General features: G+C 41.3%; 1 protein-coding gene across 2 annotated transcripts; it reads left to right on the top strand.

The window, feature by feature from the left end:
- Nucleotides 1-7,251: 7,251 nt before the first annotated feature.
- PVALB (parvalbumin) lies at nucleotides 7,252-18,655 on the top strand. Of its 2 annotated transcripts, XM_034402990.3 has the most exons (5): nucleotides 7,252-7,476; nucleotides 14,084-14,181; nucleotides 14,623-14,755; nucleotides 17,263-17,372; nucleotides 18,442-18,655. In XM_034402990.3, the coding sequence occupies exons 2-5, from the start codon at nucleotides 14,169-14,171 to the stop codon at nucleotides 18,468-18,470; spliced, it is 285 nt and encodes a 94-aa protein (XP_034258881.1). In that variant the 5' UTR covers nucleotides 7,252-7,476; nucleotides 14,084-14,168; the 3' UTR covers nucleotides 18,471-18,655. The 2 variants fall into 2 exon arrangements, with proteins under 2 accessions (XP_034258881.1, XP_034258880.1); XM_034402989.3 differs by lacking the exon at nucleotides 14,084-14,181 and having other exon boundaries at nucleotides 7,256-7,476.
- Nucleotides 18,656-19,075: the final 420 nt, after the last annotated feature.

Below are 19,075 nucleotides of genomic sequence, written 5' to 3'. Positions count from 1 at the left end.
GAGGATAGTACATGCCAGCCAGTCCCTCTTCTTCCATTCACCCTTTGGTTCAGCTCTGTTGGCGGAGGAGGAGAAGGAGCAGCACTGGAAGCGCGCTTCCCTAAAATCCGCCTAGTAGATTTTCTTTCCCCCGCACAGGGGTAAAAAAAAAAAAAAACCAAAACCCTGTTTTCCAAATGGCCCAAAGGACCGTGCAAGACGAGGCCGGGGGAAGCGCGATGTGTGCTGAGGCGGCTGATCGATTTGCAACACGGATGCTACGTTACCCCTCCTAACCACGCTTCTCCTTTAACGTTGTCAATTCCCCCTACTTCAAAGAAGTTTGTTTCTCTTGTATGCCTCCCTACGTTGGACGAAATAGGTTGGGCTCCGCTTTCTTATTGCGTGCGGCACTTTTTTTTTTTTTCTTTCTTTCTTTCTTTTCTTTTCTTTTCTTTTTTTTTTTTTTTTTTTTTTTTGCAATGCGCCAGTTTCTTGGAGAGGGAAGAAAGCTCTCATCCGTGAAGAAGATTCCTATTTAACACTCAAGCTTTTTGTTCTTCACTTAACCAGCAACCGGAGCCCAAACATGGCCTAGCTAACTTGCAATCAATTCTGCTCTTGCTGGAATTTCGCTCTGAAGACGCCATCTGTACCCATTTCCCCATCCCCAATTTCTAATGTCCCCGATTTATACATTCATTCCTTGAAACCTTGGGAAATGGGCGCACAAGCGATGGCCTTCCGCCATTGTCACTTTTAGATAAGGTTTGGATTACTTGCAGTGGTACATTTTAACTGTAAAGCGATGCAGTCTTTAGACCGAATGGCTGCCTTGAGGCTCCTTTAACGAAAGCCTTGCATATGGAGAACAGAAACTCAGAACCAAGTCTTGAGTAGAGAGTTCGTTCAAATGTTTGTCCCCTACTAGGCTTTGGTATGAAAATATCACATCCCAAATCCATTTTCTTTTTTTTTTCTTTCTTTCTTTTTTTCATTCTTTCTTTTTTTCTTTCTTTCTTTCTTCCCTCCCTCCCTCCCTCCCTCCCTTCATCCTTCTTTTCTTTCTTCTTTCTTTCCTTCCCTTTCTTCCTCCCTCCCTCCTTCTTTTCCTTCTTTCTTTCCTTCTCTTTCTTTCTTTTTTCCCTTCCTTCCTTTCTTTCTCCCTCCCTCCCTTCCTCCTTCTTTTCTTTCTTTCTCTTCCCTTCCTTCCTCCTTCCATTCCTTCCTCCCTCCCTCCCTCCTTCTTTTCTTTCTTTCTTTTTTCCCTTCCTTCCTCCCTTCCTTCCTCCCTCCCTCCCTCCCTCCCTCCTTCCTTCCTTCCTTCCTTCCTTCCTTCCTTCCTTTTTCTCTATTCAGAACTAAGATAGCACACAATTTAAATGCACACTTGCACAGTTTGCTCAGATTTATGAGAAAGCTTTTTTTGGGGGGGGTTTCTTTGATGACATCTGTCCCGCAAACGCGTGTTGTCTAGAGGGACTTTGCCCCGCCCCGCCCCGTCCCATCCAAGATGAACTTTCCCCAACAAAGTCTTTCCTCTAAGTGGAGCGGGACAGGAACCTAAGCACCAGCAAACAGCCCTTCTCCGTTGCTGGCGACATCCCTCGCCCCAGAACAGATCTCGAATCCCAAGGGTTAATGAATGAATCTGCCCCGAAGGGAGGCGTCAATTGGGTCGCCCGAAGAGGAGAAGAGTCCCGGCAGGCGACTCTTTCTTGGAAAGACCGGCGTTTCTGCCAGCAGTAGGGCAGATAATTCGATGTTAACCAAGCAGGGTGATCCGACACAGATCCGTCCTATAATATCAGAATTTGGTGCAATCCAAATGGGCGGGGGGGGAGCGCCAATTACAACGGGGCGACTGTAGAAAAACTATTTTGGGCGCAAGAAGTTTTCTTCTCCCGTTTTTGTTCCTCCTCGGGCTTTTTTATGCATCTCTCTCACATTTCTGGATAATAGAAATGGAAGGAGTGGAGTGGGGGAAGGGAGGGGAATCTGCAGCATTGAGAACCTTGGTTTGGGAGTCTATAATTCCCATAGATCAGAGGTCTTCAAACTTGGCAGCTTTTAGACTTGTGGACATAGCTGGCTGGAGAATTCTGGGAGTTGAAGTCCACAAGTCTTAAAGCTGCCAAATTTGAAGACTTCTGCCATAGATCATCCCTTTCCATTGTTTTCCTGGGACCTCACTCAATCCCTGGCTGATAAGAGCATCCAACCCTCCTGTGCTCACTCAAGATTTCAACCTAATGCACTCCAGAACTGTCATCCAGACCTCTGAAGAAGGTGGGGACCAGATCTTCATGGCCCATCCTTATTCCTCATATATACACACAAACTCTCACCCACTACTCACACTGCTTTTTTCCCACCCCTTTCTTTCTTTTGTTTGTCTTTTGAAGCCAGTAATCTGGAGGTGTGTGTAAAACTCAAAGACTAGCATAACTCTTGGGATTATCTCTTTGAATTGATTATTCTCCTTGAGTACAAAACTCATCTGGACTAAGACAGCAGGACAGCTGTAGGGGCAATCATCCCCTCCTCCAATTAACAATACCAGTTCAATTTCAACCGGACCCTTTCATCAGCTTTTTCTTCTGATTTATTCCAGCCAATCCAATAAAACAAAGGCTATTTTTCAAAGACCCTCATTTGACTTTAGTGGGTGAAAACTTGCAAAAGTTGTCACTTGGCTGTCTCTTCTATGAAGCATCTGCTTCTGGGAGCTCCAACTGTCCGTATATCTTTTGAACTCTTGATAAATGTCAACGTCCTTGCTGCAGTTTTTTTCAGAAACCATAAAAAAATGAGGTGAGTTCTCCAGGGATTGCATTTTATTAGGAGACCCCCCTCAGCCCTACTAGGTTAAGGCTCCCATCAGTCACTTGCCTCTCTATTAAGCATCTACACTGCAGGGAAAACCATTTTGCGACTTTTAACACTTGTGTGTCTGTGTGTGTGTGTGCGCGCGCGCGTGAGTGTGCACAGGCACATACCTTTGAACCAGTTTTTTACTTGTGACAACTGCCTGGAAAAGTCCCTGCAGCTTTTTTGGCAAGATTTTGGAATTAATTTACCATTGCCTTCCTTGAGCTGAGAGAGACTGGCCCAAGGTTACCCAGATCTGGCCTGATGCCTTCACCACTACAACAAATTGGCTCTCTTTTCTTACTTGATCTTCTTTAATTTATTAGCATACCTGGGAACTATTTATTCATGCAGTTTTCAGATATTCTTGGTTCACTTATTGCATTGTCTCTCCTGGTAGTATTCAATGCATCCATCTCTAGATGTGCTTTTTCAAGAGGTAACTGGACTTTCTGGAGGGGATTTTTAAAACATTTTGCTTCTCATCCAAGAAGCTTCTTCAGTTCTGAAGAAGAGCTGAAGATGCTTCTTGGATGAGAAGTAAAAGTCTTCAAAGAAAAACCAGAAAATCCAGTTGCCTCTTGAAAAAGCACCTTTGGAACAACCATGACCTGGATGACTGAGAATCTCCATAGACATCTCTCTCTCTCTCCCTCCCTCCCTTCCTCCCTCCCTTTTTCTCTCTCTCCCTCTCCCTCCTTCTCTCTCCCTCCCCTCCCCCTCAACACTCCAGTGAGGTGGGTTGGGTTGAGCGAAAGTGACTGGCCCAAGGTCATCCAGTCAGCTTTCATATCTAAGCTTAAACTAGAACTCACGATCTCTTGGTTTCTCTTAACCAATACAACAAACTGGCTCTATGCATTTAAACTGGAATTTTTGGTCACCATATATTTATCTTTTTTATTACTTATTAGCTGCCCACAGTAAATTAATTAATTTACAAAATTAATTAATGAATTAATTTTGAGTAAAGCTATACCCAGATGGGTCAAATTTGAAATGTGAACAGGAATGTCATTGTGAACTACAGATGAATTATAAAGATTAAGGACATCTTTGATCCTGGTGTAATTTAATGGTTAGAATATTTGACCAAGATGGAGAAAATTTAGTTTCAATCTCAAATATAATACAAAACTTCAATAAAGCATATGAATCTAGAATAGTCACTATTTTTCTATCAAACGCCTTCTTAGGTTCATTGATAGGGTAAAATGAGGAAATAACCCCTGTCTGGAGGGAAGCAGAATATCTATGGCCTGGATTAGGATATAACCTTTTGGCAAATAAATAAAAGCAACCAAGGATTATAGGGCAGAATTCACATGAAAAAGATTATTGTATGCATACCGGGCATGCCCAATTCATGGCGTCTACATAGAATTGCAATTCCCATGAGTCCCAACAATTTCACTACTGTAAAAGAATATTGGAAAATATAATCTAGCATTTGGGAGAAGAGTATCATATATTGCTGCTCCTGACATACATGGATACATGTGCAACAGATCCAAGGTAGGAGCATGCAAAAACTTGGTACCGTCAATAATCTGTTGGCCCTAAAAGTATCAGTACAGTGCCTCTCTCACTATAGAAAATGACACCCAAAGGACACAAAAAAGGTGGTTTCCTTTAAGTAAAGGTGCTTACTTAAAGGAACACTTACTTACAACAACAAAAGTCAGTAAAATTATACAAGCACCTTTACAGAAACACTGTACTAGCACAACTAGCACTGAAGATTCAGTTTGGATAATGAAACACCTGCAAGAAAACAACCAAGCTTAGAGAGCAAGAAGGACCCCCCATTTCCACCCTGAGCTACAACTATTCTCCTTTATTAGAAAGATTGGAGTCAGAAATGCTAGTGCTCCACCCACTCCCTGCGCACACGCACACACACACACACACACACACACACACACACACACACACACACAAATCCTAAAAAGATTTTAGCCATCTGGCAAACTTTCTGAGAATAATTTTGAGGTACAAAGCAGGAGGGTATAATTATGTCTTCCCTGAGTGATCTCTAAATGATCAGCATTTTGCAAATGGCGCAGCATACTTTACTTTTTGTTCTTTCTATTTAGACTGGATACAGTTTCCCTTTGCAAGCCCCACTGGCTTCTGCTATTTGAGCATTATATTTCAGAGCATTATACTTTTGATCTCTTTATCTTTTATCTTCTATCTGTGCTCTTTTCTTTATTCTGGAGTGTGTCCCTTTTGTTCCAAGAATGATCAGCAGGAATAATGTATTACATTTCCTCAAGTCCTTACTTTTGTAATTTTCTTCCTACTGAAAATTGGTCTGATACTCTTTGTCCTTGTTTAAATGACTTTGGAAGATCTATGTTTTTCTCAGGTTTTCTTTGACTGGTTTTTACCCCCTTTTTATTGTTAAGCACATTTATTGAAATTTCTTGCTCTTTCCATTTCCATCTTTTCTTTGTGTTTAATGCAGTCTTTTAAAGCTTTTGTTTTCTCCTGATTTTACAGTCCCTAAAGCAGGAATTGTTGTTATAATTATTATTACTGAGGAAGGAGGAAGAGGAGGAGGAGGAAATAATACTGATGATTTTAAGTAAAATATATATTCAGGATATATATCAATATATTCCAAAAGAATATATTGGAAAATGTTTTAGAGTGAATACTAGGAACATTTATTCAGATATATTGAGTGCAGAGGCCTTATTTTGAAATAGATGGCTATAGCTGCAGTTTTAGAACAGAGCCCACTAAAGGGAAGGTAACCCATTAAACTAAATTCTGAATCAAACTGACTGGAAACAATTAGAAAAGAGCTGTTTTTCAGCCAGTGTGTAAAAGATAAATTGCTGAGAGCATTTAATCAGATCATAAGCAATTTCAAGGAGAAGAAATTTGAACAAACTCAAGCTGTCCTTAAAATGAAATTGAAAGGGATATTTGTAACTTATTTTAAAATACTACAGTGGCTCATTCAAAATATATGTGAAAGAAGGCAATTCCAGGAGGAAGATGCCTTAGAATATGAAGGATTAACTACAGAAGGGAAAATACATGCTGTATCCAGGTTATAGATGTTTTGATTAAATGAGAAGCAAAAGCATAAGATCTAGTAAAATAAATCTAGATTTTTGAACCTGTCATGTCGCTGAATATTGTTTCAAGAGTTAGCCTTTTGCACAGTCTTGCTGCCATAAATCACCATTCTATATTTTTCTACAGTTCCTTCCATCTACTTTCCTTCCATTACTAGAAACAATCCATTAAGGAGGAGAAGAAGGGATGGGGCCAAGTATCTTGGACAGAGTTGGGGGAGCTAGGCGGAGCCTGCCCTCTAAAAACCTGAATGGTGGAGAAATTAAGCAAGAGCTACTACTACATATGGAAGGCAACCTCTTCTGACCCATCCAAAAATGCCAGATGGCTGCACAATGCAAGTCTTTTCTGGAGCAGCAAAGAAGACCAAAATGCAAGACATGCCCCGCCCCCCGCTGCCCTCCCTCCCCCTCCCACTCCCACGGTACTTAATTCACAATGCAAAAAAAAAAAAAAGGTGAATGGGAGCTCTGCATGAGGGAATGGGGGGGGAAAAAACCTATCTCTTTAGAACTAACCACTGAGAGAGCGGGATTTATTATTTACAGCGCGGGTGTCGGGAGTTCATTCATTGGGTGACCTTGGGCATATTCCTTCGGCTGTCTTGGGAATCTGCCTTGCGGAGGAATGCTGAGAGTAGCGAGGAAGGAAGGAAGGAAGGAAGGAAGGAAGGAAGGAAGGAAGGAAGGAAGGAGGGAGGGAGGGAGGGAGGGAGGGAGGGAGGGAGGGAGGGAGGGAGGGAGGGAGGGGGGGAGGGAAGGAGGAAGGAAGGAAGGAAGGAAAGGAAGGAAGGAAGGAAAGAAGGAGAGAGGGAGGGAGGGAGGGAGGGAGGAGGGAAGGAGGAAGGGAGGGAGGAAGGGAGGAAGGAAGGGAGGGAGGAAGGAAGGAAGGAAGGAAGGAAGGAAGGAAGGAAGGAAGGAAGGTAGGAAGGAAGGAAGGAAGAACTTCACTATCTCTTTGCAAGGATCTTCCGGGCTCGGGTGAAAGATAGGAGCGATCTTACAACTGCCCCCTGATTTTTTTAAAAAAAAATAGCGCTGGTTTTGGCATTGGACATTGGATTGGTTTTTTTTCTGCTGTACTGCTTCCCCCCCCCCACCTCACCTCACCTCACCCACACACCCCGTTTCTCCGTGCCCTAAATGGCCCTTTCCCCCTCCCAGACAAAACAAGTCTTTTTTCTTGATCGGGTCTTTGGTCCCTTTGCAAAGTGGCGCGCCTGGCCGAGCGACCCGCAGGACTGTCCTCGGTGCGCGCCTCGTCGCGCTTCTGCTGCTGCTGCTGTGGTGCTGCTGGCAGTGGTGGTGGCTGGCACGGGTCCAGCCTTATCCCGGTGTGCCATCCCCGCCCAGCACTGCAGCTCTGGTCATATGAGCAAAACGGAGGAGAAGGGCACTTTCCCCCCTCCCCCCTCCGCCTGAAGTCTTCCCTTGCACTTTCTCTCCCACTCTTTCCCCCAAACAGTTGCGAGGATGGCGATGGCTGACTTGTTCGCCGACGAGGAGATCAAGAAGATGTTGAGAGCCTTTGCGGGTGAGCTTTTTCCAACGGGGCGGGAGGGGGAAGGTCCGGGTTGCTGAAAAAGTGGAGCTCAAGCACCGAAAGAGGGCATCGGAGGCGCGGGGCGAAGGGAGAGAGGGATGGGTGCCCAGCCTAAGCAGGCACAGCCGGGCAGAGTCCGGGGACGAGACTCTGCGCCAACTTCCTTGATGAGTGGAAAGGACAGCTTGTCCAAAGGGGAGACGCTGGGAGGCTGCTGCTGTGCTGCGCTAGCGGAGCCCGAGGAAGAGACTCCAAAGGAAGTTTCTGGCTTTATCCTTCAGCCAGGGACACGCTCGATCTTTTGCACTGCAGCTTCCGCAAAACCGGACTCTACGCCCCCTCCCCTCGCATAGAAAAGTTGCCCTGCCACAAACCTGGAGAATGCAAGCTGGTCAGATTTTAAGCAATATTCTCCTCTGTTTTCCCATCTTTCCAAGAGTTTCAGTTTCTTGTCATAGAGTTGGTTTGTTTGTTTTTTTTTTATTTGCTTTCCAGGAGACAGCTTTTTTTTTTTAAAGGAGGGGGGAGGAAACCAATTACTTTCAATTAAGTCGATTAACGGAGTTGGAAGGGACCTAGGTCATCTAGTCCAACCCCCCCCACCCCAACCCCCTAAAAAACCAGGAAACCCTACACCATTTCTGACAAATGGCAGTCCCATCTCTTCTTGAAAGCTTACAAGGGCAGAAGGAAGATATGAATGGTCAAATTTCCTTGCAACTTCCCATAATTATTTGATGTTGGCACCCAGTGGTTAGTTTTTGTTCCTAGATGGGGATTCTGGGCACAATAGATGCTCCATCGTGACCATGAGCTCAAGGGGCAGAAAGGTCAGGTTAAAACACAACCAGGCCCAGGGTCAGTTTATTCTACTTTTCGGGGGGGGGAGGGAGGGAGGAATCCACAGAGGTCTGATGCAAGAAAGAAGAATGGCAAGCTCCCACACATTGCCAGCTGCATCAGAAAGATTATTTCTCCAGGTGTTGCTTAGCATACAAACCAGATCTGCTGAATTTCCTTCTATCAAAGATGCAAGAGATCTCGTCTGCTTGCCTTCTTCGATATCTGGCCACACGAATCTCTCAATTTCTCACTTTAATGAACGTGCCTTGGGTGGATATGTTCCTTTGATATTATACGTTTTACTATACCTTGGTAATACAATTATTCTTCCTTGGTTTGCTTCTGTCATATGAACTTTTTAAGTCACACAATTCTCTGGGAAATTCCATATAACTTCAGTGTGCCCAGACTGCAGATGGCTGCTGTATCCCTGTCATTGGGCTGAACATAGAACTGTTTGGTTTAGCATTATGAAGTCTGGTGTCCTCCAAATATATTAGACTGCATGGTCAACATTGTCTGTTTGGCAAAGCCTTCTTTTCCTCCAAAATCTGGATTAGTTTACCCTAGAAGACAAATCTGGATTAGAAGTCTCATTCAAGCAAAGCGCTGCTATTTCACCCAAGTGTTTTCAGGGTTCTTCACTTCCATGGGATTTTATTTTTCTCTGTATTCTAGTTATATCCCACCTTTATTTCTTTTTACAGATCAGGGTGTATACATAATGTTCCTTTTTCCTGTTTTCCCCACAACAACAATCCTGTGAGGTAGGTTGGGTTGAGGGAGTGACTGATCCAAAGCCATCCACAAGGCTAGAATTTAAGAGTCTTACAGATTTGGTCCGGCACCTTAAAGCACTGTCCCAAACCAGCTCTCTGGAATTGTCACTCTCTCAAACCATCTGATATCATATGGTTGAGACAGGAATGAGAAGACTTCAAACTTACAAAATCCACTTCATTTTTTTGTCAAAAAAACCCCCCAACAACAATGATGTATGAATCAACCCCAAATAAAAGCATAGCAGCTTCACATCTAGACGGATGTTTGCAGTTTAAAAATTCCTTAATCCATGAATTTATTTTTAGCAACACGGCTGAATTCACACTTTAGTTATGGGATGGTTTTTCTTCATCCCCTAAATTGGGGAAGAGGAGCCTGTTTCATTTCGAGAGGCAGAAATCTGATCATTCCACCAGAAAAAAAGGGACATGGGCTTCTGTTGTCCAGTCGTGGGCTAATATATGCTTCTCTGTGTATATTTGCTTCATGTAAGTAATAGGCTAAATTGGGTCCTTCCCCTTTTTAGTTAAACACTGCAATTTTTTATTTTTTTTTTTTTTTTTTTTGCTGTGACCTTGGGTAAATGCCCTGAATGAAACAGTAGCAATCGCGCAAGGAAAGTGTGCCATAGAACAGATTCCTCCAGGAGTGGACTGATTTCCAACTCACATCTTCCTCCTCTTTCTGTTCATTGATTTCCTCTAAATTTACATGCAGTGCCAGAAAAAGAAATCTGTCCAAATGAAAGACATTGCCAATCAGAGCACTTCTTAAAGTCACTATATCAGATTTCCCCATTGCCTCTCCTGGATGTAAAAACCAAGGTGACAATTATTTCAGTATTTAAACTGAACCATTTAAACTCTTGAGGATTATCATCAACATTATTAATGTTCTTACTGTTGTTGTTGTGTGAGGTATGTGTGTGTAAGAGAGAGAGAGACAGAGAGAAGCTCATGTCATGGCTGTGATATAGTACAAAGCCTGTTTTATAGCAGTCTCCTAAATAATATCTTACCTCCTCCATGCACACTGTGAGATAATTTATACAAAATATACACTGGAGAAAACCTTAAACAAATAGCTATTTGTCAAGCCCCTTTAATTCTAGCCTTCCACCCTGTTTAGGATGTAGACAGCAATTTTAAAATATGGAAATTAAGGAAACTGTCTTCTGCACTCTTGATTGACAATGGGAAATTCTCCCAGGATTCCCCCCTCCTACAGAATGATGGTTAAAATATCTGTTGCCTTGTCTTCTCTTCTCTTAGGATTCATCATATGCTGATCTAACAGGATATTCTTACTTTCTCATTTTCTTGAAACTACTACTTCTTTTCTTGTAGAACTCTGCCAATGCCCTGGACATCCAGTGGACTTCAGAAAAATCCCTCTCTTGTTTTCTGGGCTATAACCAGGCCACTGAACTGCTAGATCCTGTATCCGTCCCGTCCCCCCCCCAAAAAAAACCTTAAATTCTTGGATTGGTGTTTAAAGTACTTCTTTCTTTACAACCTAAAGTGTCTTGAATCTTTTGGGTGAAACGGTGTGAATATCATGCAATTGTGAATATATTAATCTCCTGTGTTACATCTAGTTTAGTCCTCATTTGCAAATGTTCACACATAACTCTATTAGGCAGCTGGGACATATCTGTAGAGTGCAAGGGGAGGAGAGAGAGAGACAGCGAGATGAGAGACAGAGAAAGAGGAAGAGAAGTGATTATCTTTCAGGATCTTAAGCTGGTTTCCTAATCAGGTCCTAAAATGTAGCTGAAGGCAAATAAGGCAACCTGGATGACTTTGGGTTAGTCAGCCTCTTTTGGCACAGCCCAACTCTCAGGATTGTTGCAGTGGGGAAAATAGGAGACTAAAGCATTAGTTATGAGACCTTGGGTTTTATAAAATAAAGGTGGAATATAAATCTATTAAAATTTATAACAACATTACTACTGGGAAAGCATTTGTGGTACTTAAGAAGTAAACAAAAAATAAAACAAAAAGGTAAAATGTTGGCTGTAAATACCATGGAGCAGGGATCTTTGCTGCGAATGGTATGGTACAATTACCATGTTGGTGCAATGGTTAGAATGTAGTATTGCAGGCTAATTTTGCTAAGTTCAATTCTCACCAACTCAGAGTTGAGTCAACCTTCCATCCTTCTAGGGTCGGTAAAATGAGGACCCAGATTGTTGGGAGCAATAAACTGACTCTGTAAACCGCTTAGAGAGGGCTGTAATCTGGGTCCTCATTTTACCGACCTCTGAAGGATGGAAGGCTGAGTCAACCTTGAGCCAGTGAGATTCGAACTGCCAAATTGCAGGCAGCCAGCAGTCGTAGCCTGCAGTACTGCATTCTAACCACTGTGCCAATACAGCTCTTTGAATCACATCCAAAGACTACTCCCTGATATTCATAGGTTCATTTTCCCAATTGCAGTTTCAATTGGCATGAGGATGTAACTGCAAGCTAATGGTCTCTTTTGTTCACAGAATGCTGGCCACATCTAATTTATAGGGTAATCAATTTGCAGTCATCCCTTGGCAGTCCCAATTAAAAGCAGTTTTATTTCATATAAAGTGACAAGGTCCTGCCATAATAAAATAGGTACAATCCATGCCTGTGTTCAAAGCAATTAAATAAGAAGTCTTGCTTCTGGAGTTGTCACAAGTGTGTATCTATCTACGCACATCTATATGGGCATCTATCTAGCCCATGATGCTTTCCAAGTAAATATTCAAGCATTTTGCACTATGTAAAGTACTAGGAACTCCTAAAAATAAAACAAGGAAGAAAAGCAAGGAACAAAGTGAATTTGTACAAGGCTAGAAAGCAGGAGATGGTGAGTTCAAGTCCCACCTTAGCCATGAAAGCCAACTGGGTGACTTTGGGCCAATCACTCTCTCTCAACCACCCTACCTCAAAGGATTGTTGTTATGAGGAAACAGGAGGAGGAAGGTGTGTTGGATGTATTTGCTGCCTTGAGATATTTGTAAAAATAATAAAAATAGGATACAAATGAACAATAGAATTAATTAATTAATTAATTAATTAATTAATTAATTAATGTGTCAGATTACACACAGCAGCATCAATTTTGCTAATTACAGTGGCCTAATTTTTGCAATCTTCCTGCCAACAGATGACCTTGACTTGGTGATGTCTCACACTATTGAGTTAAAGTACTGTCCATCCATCCGTTCATCCATCCATCCATGAATCATAAACTTTGTTGCTTCCATTGCCAATCCCTATCCTGTCTCCACTGCATCTGTTTCAGATCACTGCCAAATGCTATTTGGTTATTTATGAGCATGGCAATCATTAAAGGCAAGGTTAACAGTTATTTGCTCTATTTTGCCTGCTTCCTGTTTCAGCCAGTGGGAAAAGTTACAGCAATCAGGACACACTAAGAGGAATGGGATTAGTTTGCCTTCAAGACTTTGCGTAGGTTTGTCCAGCCTAGCTTTTCTGCCATTTTTGCACAAGTTGGGCACCTTCCAGGGAGGGAGGGAGGGAGGGAGGAAGGAGAAACAGTCCTCGAAAGTAGGGAGGTAGGGCAAAAGCAGAGAGAGAATGCTGGATAATGACTACAGGGAAGAGGGTTAGTCTGCACTTTCCAGTACTCCCCAAATATACTTATCATCACTTCTTGCAGTCGGATAGGGCTTTCTAGATTTATGTTCTGCTGTAATATCCTTACAATACCAACAAAGTCATATCAGCCATCACTTCCTTCTCTTTTCTCTTGAATACATGTTGCACCATAGGGTTGCTATCGCTCAGCAGTGCAAGCAATAGATCAGAGATGCAAGAAATGGGGCTGCCACAAAGAAGAGGGAGTCAAGCTATTCTCCAAAGCACCTCAGGGCAGGACAAGAAACAATGGGTGGAAACTAATCAAGGAGAGAAGCGACCTAGAACTAAGGAGAAATTTCCTGACAGTTAGAACAATTAATCAGTGGAACAACTTGCCTCCAGTAAATGCTCCAACACTGGAAGTTTTAAAGAAGATGTTGGATAACCATTTGTCTAAAGTGGTGCAGGGTTTCCTGCCTAAGCAGGGGGTTGGACTAGAAGACCTCCAAGGTCCCTTCCAACTCTGCTATTCTATTCTATTCTATTCTATTCTATTCTATTCTATTCTATTCTATTCTATTCTATTCCTATTCCTATTCCTATTCCTATTCCTATTCCTAATCCTATTCCTAATTCTAATTCTAATTCTATTCTAAATTTCTTGTTCGCTGTATATGATCTATATGATCCCTGTACAGGTATACCATATCTTCACAAAGTTCTGTTCTCAGTTAACACATTATTTACATAAATGTTATTTATATAAATGTCTCTATTATTTACATAAATCTCATCAGCCAGACAGTGTTTCTCTTCTGATTCTCCTAAGAAGTACATGCCTGGATCCCATTTTCAAACACTATGGTCACAGAATGGGACAAATCGCCATCGTCAACTCTCCACAGCTAACTCTCCGCAGCCAACTCACCATGGCCAACTCACCATGGGCCAACTTGCCACGGGACAACAATTACCTTAATATATAAAAAATGGTGGAATAGAATCATTAAAGAAAGGATGCCAAGGGAGAGATTAAATGAAATGTGAATGACAAAAATTAAAATAATGTTTTAATTATTTTAAATAATTAATTTGAAATGTTGAATTGCCCTGTGACAAGTTGGGGGTGGTGAGTGGTCCTGCAGTGAGTTGGCCATGGTGAATTGATGGTGACCTGGCGGTCGTGGCAATAGTGATGTCCAGGTTTCTGCAGGTATCTCCTAGCCTGCAGACTTGGGATAATTTGAGTAATGCAGTGAAGTGGAGGAAGACAAGTGACACAGAAGTCTGGTTAAACTGCCCATTACTAACATCTGTCATGTGGAAATAATATGTTTTAAAACAGTATTTAGTGTACTGTATTTTTATTTACTACTGTTTACATTGTTTGACAGCTGCTTTCGGAAGATTGATGTCCTCAAAAGAAGGAGATCAATCTATCAATCAATAACAAAGAAAACCAAACAGCTCAAGGGCAAAATGAAGGCAAAGGGTATAGCACATAATGTTTGGCTACCATAGATTAACAGAGATCTCTTCTTGCAAAATATATATATATATGCATATAGATTGGCTTTCTGCAATCTGTATGGGAAGCTGCAGTCCCAACATATCTGGAAGAAACTAGAATAAGTAAGGCTGACAGTACCTACTAGAATAAGCAGGTACTAACAGCTGGTCAGTTTTGGTTACAATGTTATTTACATTTGGTGGATGAACTATCTCCACTGAGAAGTATTCTATTTACAATTATTTGCTCAAGCTAGGATGGCACTCATTGGCATAGTTAAATCACCTAACTTTGCTTCCCTCCCAAAATGAACAACCATGTATCAATTAATTGCTCCTACACTGTGACAATGAATGGACCATGTCTTCTACAAAAGGAAAAAAAATTGCTCATGCAAACTGAATTCTGTTCATCCTCCTGCAGCTACCAATTCTTTTGACTACAAGAAATTCTTTGAGATGTTGGGATTGAAAAATAAAAGCCTCCAAGAACTGAAAATGTTTTTTAGCGTTCTGGATACAGATAAAAATGGCTATCTTGAAACCGGTGAAATAAAGTAAGCAAAGATTCCTTTCATAACATATACCAATTGACATGTGCTATATGCTAGTAATGTGGAATACAGTTTGATATTTTTGACACTGTTTGGCTACTAGCAGAAAAACGCAGGTCTAGTTGATAATCTCCCACAATTCTAGCCATACTGAAAGTATAGCTATCTATACTAATAAATCAGATGTAATATTCTCATTAAAGAAATAAAATCAGAACGGAATCTGAATTTAAAATTCTGAACTGAATGAAAATGTTATTCCTAATGCAAACTCTAACTGATGTACAATGAATTCTGCTGTTGGTCACGATTTTCTATTTCTTAGACTAATTAACTAAATTAATTAAACATGTTTGCATATTGGCTTTTAACTTGTTTTTTTTACCTGTTATGAACCACCAAGAGTTAGTTACTTACATGAGATGGGCAGACATAAAATCGAATAAATCAAAATAATAATTTTCCCTCCAGCCCATCAAACAGGTAAAATATATTATTTATTTGTGTTGACTTTTCAGACATTTCTCATGATGTTCAACTAAAATCTGTTCTCCTGAAACTTAACTCCATTAAATCTATTCTGGTTTTAAGTCCATTAAGAGTCCATCTACTCTTTTCTGTGGAAAAATTCTGTAGGACAGCTTCAAGCCAACACAGCTTGAATTACAGATACTGAGAATGGCTTGAAATAACCACTATAGCATCTGAAAATTGTGCTTTTTCTAGTTGCATTTTCTTCCTTGTTAAGTACCTAACATGTGACAATGCCCTTTCCCAGACAAATTTAAGGTCATTCATTCATTCATTCAAGTTTTTTTCCCCTCTAGTCCAGGGGTGAAATCTGATCAGTTCGGACCGGATCGGGTGAACCACTAGGAATTATTGGCATTGGTTCACCGAATCGGTAGTAATCACCCCTCATCACCCCACCCACGCCCAGCCAGTTGCCGCTCACCTCTTCCAGCCACTCGATATTCCGCAGAATTTAACGTTAAATGCAGCAGAGAGAATGCTAACTTTTCTCCCTCCATTCAGAATGGAGCTGCTGCAGCCTGTCCCTTTAGTCCCCAGGAGGGAGGGGGATGGGGGAGCAGCTGGAATGGAGCCGTTTTCATGAAAGGCAGGAAGATGGGGAAGGGGATTTTCCTGCCTGTCATCCATTCCTCAAACTCAGCACAGACTGAGGGAAGGATGGTAGGCAGGAATATTCCCCTCCCCATTTTCCTGCCATTCGCAATAAAGAGTGGCTGGGAGGGGTGGGGCCGGTGAGGAGCCCCTCGATGTGACTGATGTTGAGTTGGCCATGCCCACCTAGTCACATGACCTCCCCCCAACAAGCCACGCCCACAGAACCGGTAGGGGAAATTTTTTAATTTCACCACTGCTCTAGTCTTGTACTAGAGCACAAACATAAACGAAAGAGAAAGCACATAAATCTAGACAAGTCAGAGAGGAAGATGCTAAGGGTGAATTAAGAAGTAAGTGGATGGCTTAAACATGAGAATACAGTAGTTCAGGAATATTCTTCAGTTTGTGGATGCATCAGAAGTATACTTTCTCATCAAACTGCTTTGCATTCTGCTGTAATCCATTCCACTAAAGAACCGAAGTTGCTTTTCTAAAAGACAACTGGACTTCCTTGGTTTTTTTTTTTCCCTGGAAGACGTTTTGCTTCTCATCCAAGAAGCTTTTTCAGTTCATGAAGAACTGAATGGATGAGAAGTGAAACATTTTCAAGCAAAAACCAAAAAAGTCCAGTTGCCTTTTGGAAAAGCACTTTTGGGACAACCATGACCTGGATGATCTCCATTGACATTCCACTTTAATATCAATTTTTCATGAAGATGACCTTCAGGATGATTTAGAAATTTGAGGTGGTCCAAAATGAAGGAGGGTGATCTTTATTGAGTGCTGACTTCTGCAAGCACAAAGCATTTGTCCTGTGAAGTTCAGTTGCTACCATTAGTTCCAGGGTGATTGATCATTAAAGTCCTCTGTACTTTAGGTCTCATACACTGAAGAACCTGTCTCATTCCTTATATGATTTCCTCCTTAGTAAGCTAAGATATACAGAAATAATTTTTCTTGGAAATTACACTATACAAATAAGATCTCTTTTAAAAATCAATTTCCTTTTATGACTAAGCCTACATTTAGAGCAGACTACCTGTCTACTAGATACATTACACTGAACCCTTTCATTGTCCATTTAAAATCCTTTTCATTCTGCCAAGATTTAATTTCCACTACACATTTTAGTTCCTTTTTAATTTGCGTGGATTTTTCTTTTTAAAAATACATTTTGTTTCTTTCTGTTGTTCAGTCATTCGGATGTTACTGACTCTTAAGATCCAGATGAGATTAACTTTTATATTTTTTCAGTTTTCTCCCCAAAACTATTTTTTACCATTTTTTGAAAGAAAATAAAATTCTATATGTATATAACAAATATAAATGTTTATAAAACTATTATCTCTGGAATCAGTTCTTCTTTTCCTTTCCATTCACAGGGTGATGTTGCAGATTTTTTCCCCCAATAGCAGGCATCTCACTGATAAAGAAACCCAGGAATTCATGGGTGCTGGAGATAAAGATGAGGATGGCAAAATAGGTATTGATGGTAAGTGTGCTGTCCTGGACCAATCAACTTTTGTACCAAAAGTTCAGAATTAAATAACCTGAACTAATAATCATTATGCATTCAAAGACAGTGATAAAATCATAAGGCTAGAAGGGGCTGTTCAGGCCATCGAGTCTTACCCCTTGCTCAGTCCAGAAATCCAAATTATAGTATTCCCCAAATACTACAATTTAGATTTCAGAGTATTTGAACAGACGCAGTGAAAGTTTGACCCCTCTCCCATGAAATGGTTGTACTATCAAGCTGCTTCTGCGTCAGTAGATATGTACTGGTTCAGTTTATCAATTACTTTAGTCAAGAGTGTTGCTCTAATCTCATTTTCTCAAGGCTAAACATTAGGCCTGCAAAGGGACAGGACAGCTTGGTTTGTGATGAACCACTTTGTACCAGAGACAATGCAATTCCCTCTGAGATAACACAATTTCTTTCAAAAGAGGCACTTCATGTCAGCTCACAAATCTTCCTGACCTGATGCTCTCCGGAAATGTTAGGATTACAACTCCCAAAATTCCTAATCAGCAACGGCAGCCACAGATGATTGAGAATGATAATACCTAGAAATATAGGAACATAAGAAGCTGCTTTGTAAATTTCATCCTTGGTCCAACTAACCTAGTACAGTCAACACAAACTCAGACCTGGTGTTACTAGATGGATCGATGTTTTCCCAATCCTATCTGGACAGTGTAGAAATTGAATATGAGACAACCTTCTACACAGGAGATGTGTGATCTATCCCTTACCCCAGTGGTGGGTTCCTACCGGTTTGCTCTGGATCTTGCGAACAAGTAGTAGTGGCAGTGGGAGGTTCTGCCCACCCACCCGGACGCCATTCTGCATGCGCAGAAGTGCCACGTGCAAGCAAAGCAAACGCATGCACACGCGCTCTGCCATTGCAAACCGGTAGCAAAGGTAAGTGGAACCCACCCCTGTCTTACCCCTTGATTGCTGTAAGACAGGGATAGCCACGAAGTTAGTTGCGTCTGTCATAGCTATCTCTTCTGTATATTAACCATTTATTACCTTCTCATTTTTATCGTTCCTCCAGAATTTATTATCCTGGTGAATCAATCATAAAGGTTTGGAATCATCTGAATCCTTATCTATCATTTACCACCTGATTCCACTTGTTTGTATGGGCCTCTTTTGTGCTCCACCTGTTCATCTATCTTGTTCTATACTTCAACTGTCCGCTGCAGTCCTGTAACACTGTAATTGTGCTGGAAATGCTCTTAAAATAATAAAGGTCACGTCAATCTGGACTCTGTTCTCACTGCTTCTCTTATGTTATTTTGGCATGAAGGGGAAGGGACACTATGAGAGGATTGGGAAGACATTATTTCAATACAGGTATATTGCAAGTGTGCCTAATTTAATCTCATCGTATCTTGTTATTGCTTTCTGGCAAGACTGATTTCTTCTTCCAGAAACGTTCCTGCACATGCACGCATACACGTGTTCGTAGGAACTTTACAAATCTACAGTGATAGCAGTTAAAAAACTTCATTTGACAGCCAATTCCTTTAAGTGAAATTGTCACAATACTTTACAATATTTCTTACCTGCCTTGGATTTTGCTTATTTATAAAAATGATAGGTGACTATTTCCCTAGTCATATACTCAGGAAATTATGCATGTCTGGAAGATACCTTATGCACAGCCTTTGCAACTATTTCAACCA

Source organism: Pantherophis guttatus, chromosome 7, assembly GCF_059756535.1.
Source record: "Pantherophis guttatus breed Tessera chromosome 7, ASM5975653v1, whole genome shotgun sequence".
NCBI classification, from domain to species: Eukaryota; Metazoa; Chordata; class Lepidosauria; order Squamata; family Colubridae; genus Pantherophis; species Pantherophis guttatus.
The sequence above is the reverse complement of the archived record's forward strand: the minus strand, read 5'-3'. Positions and strand labels throughout refer to the sequence as shown.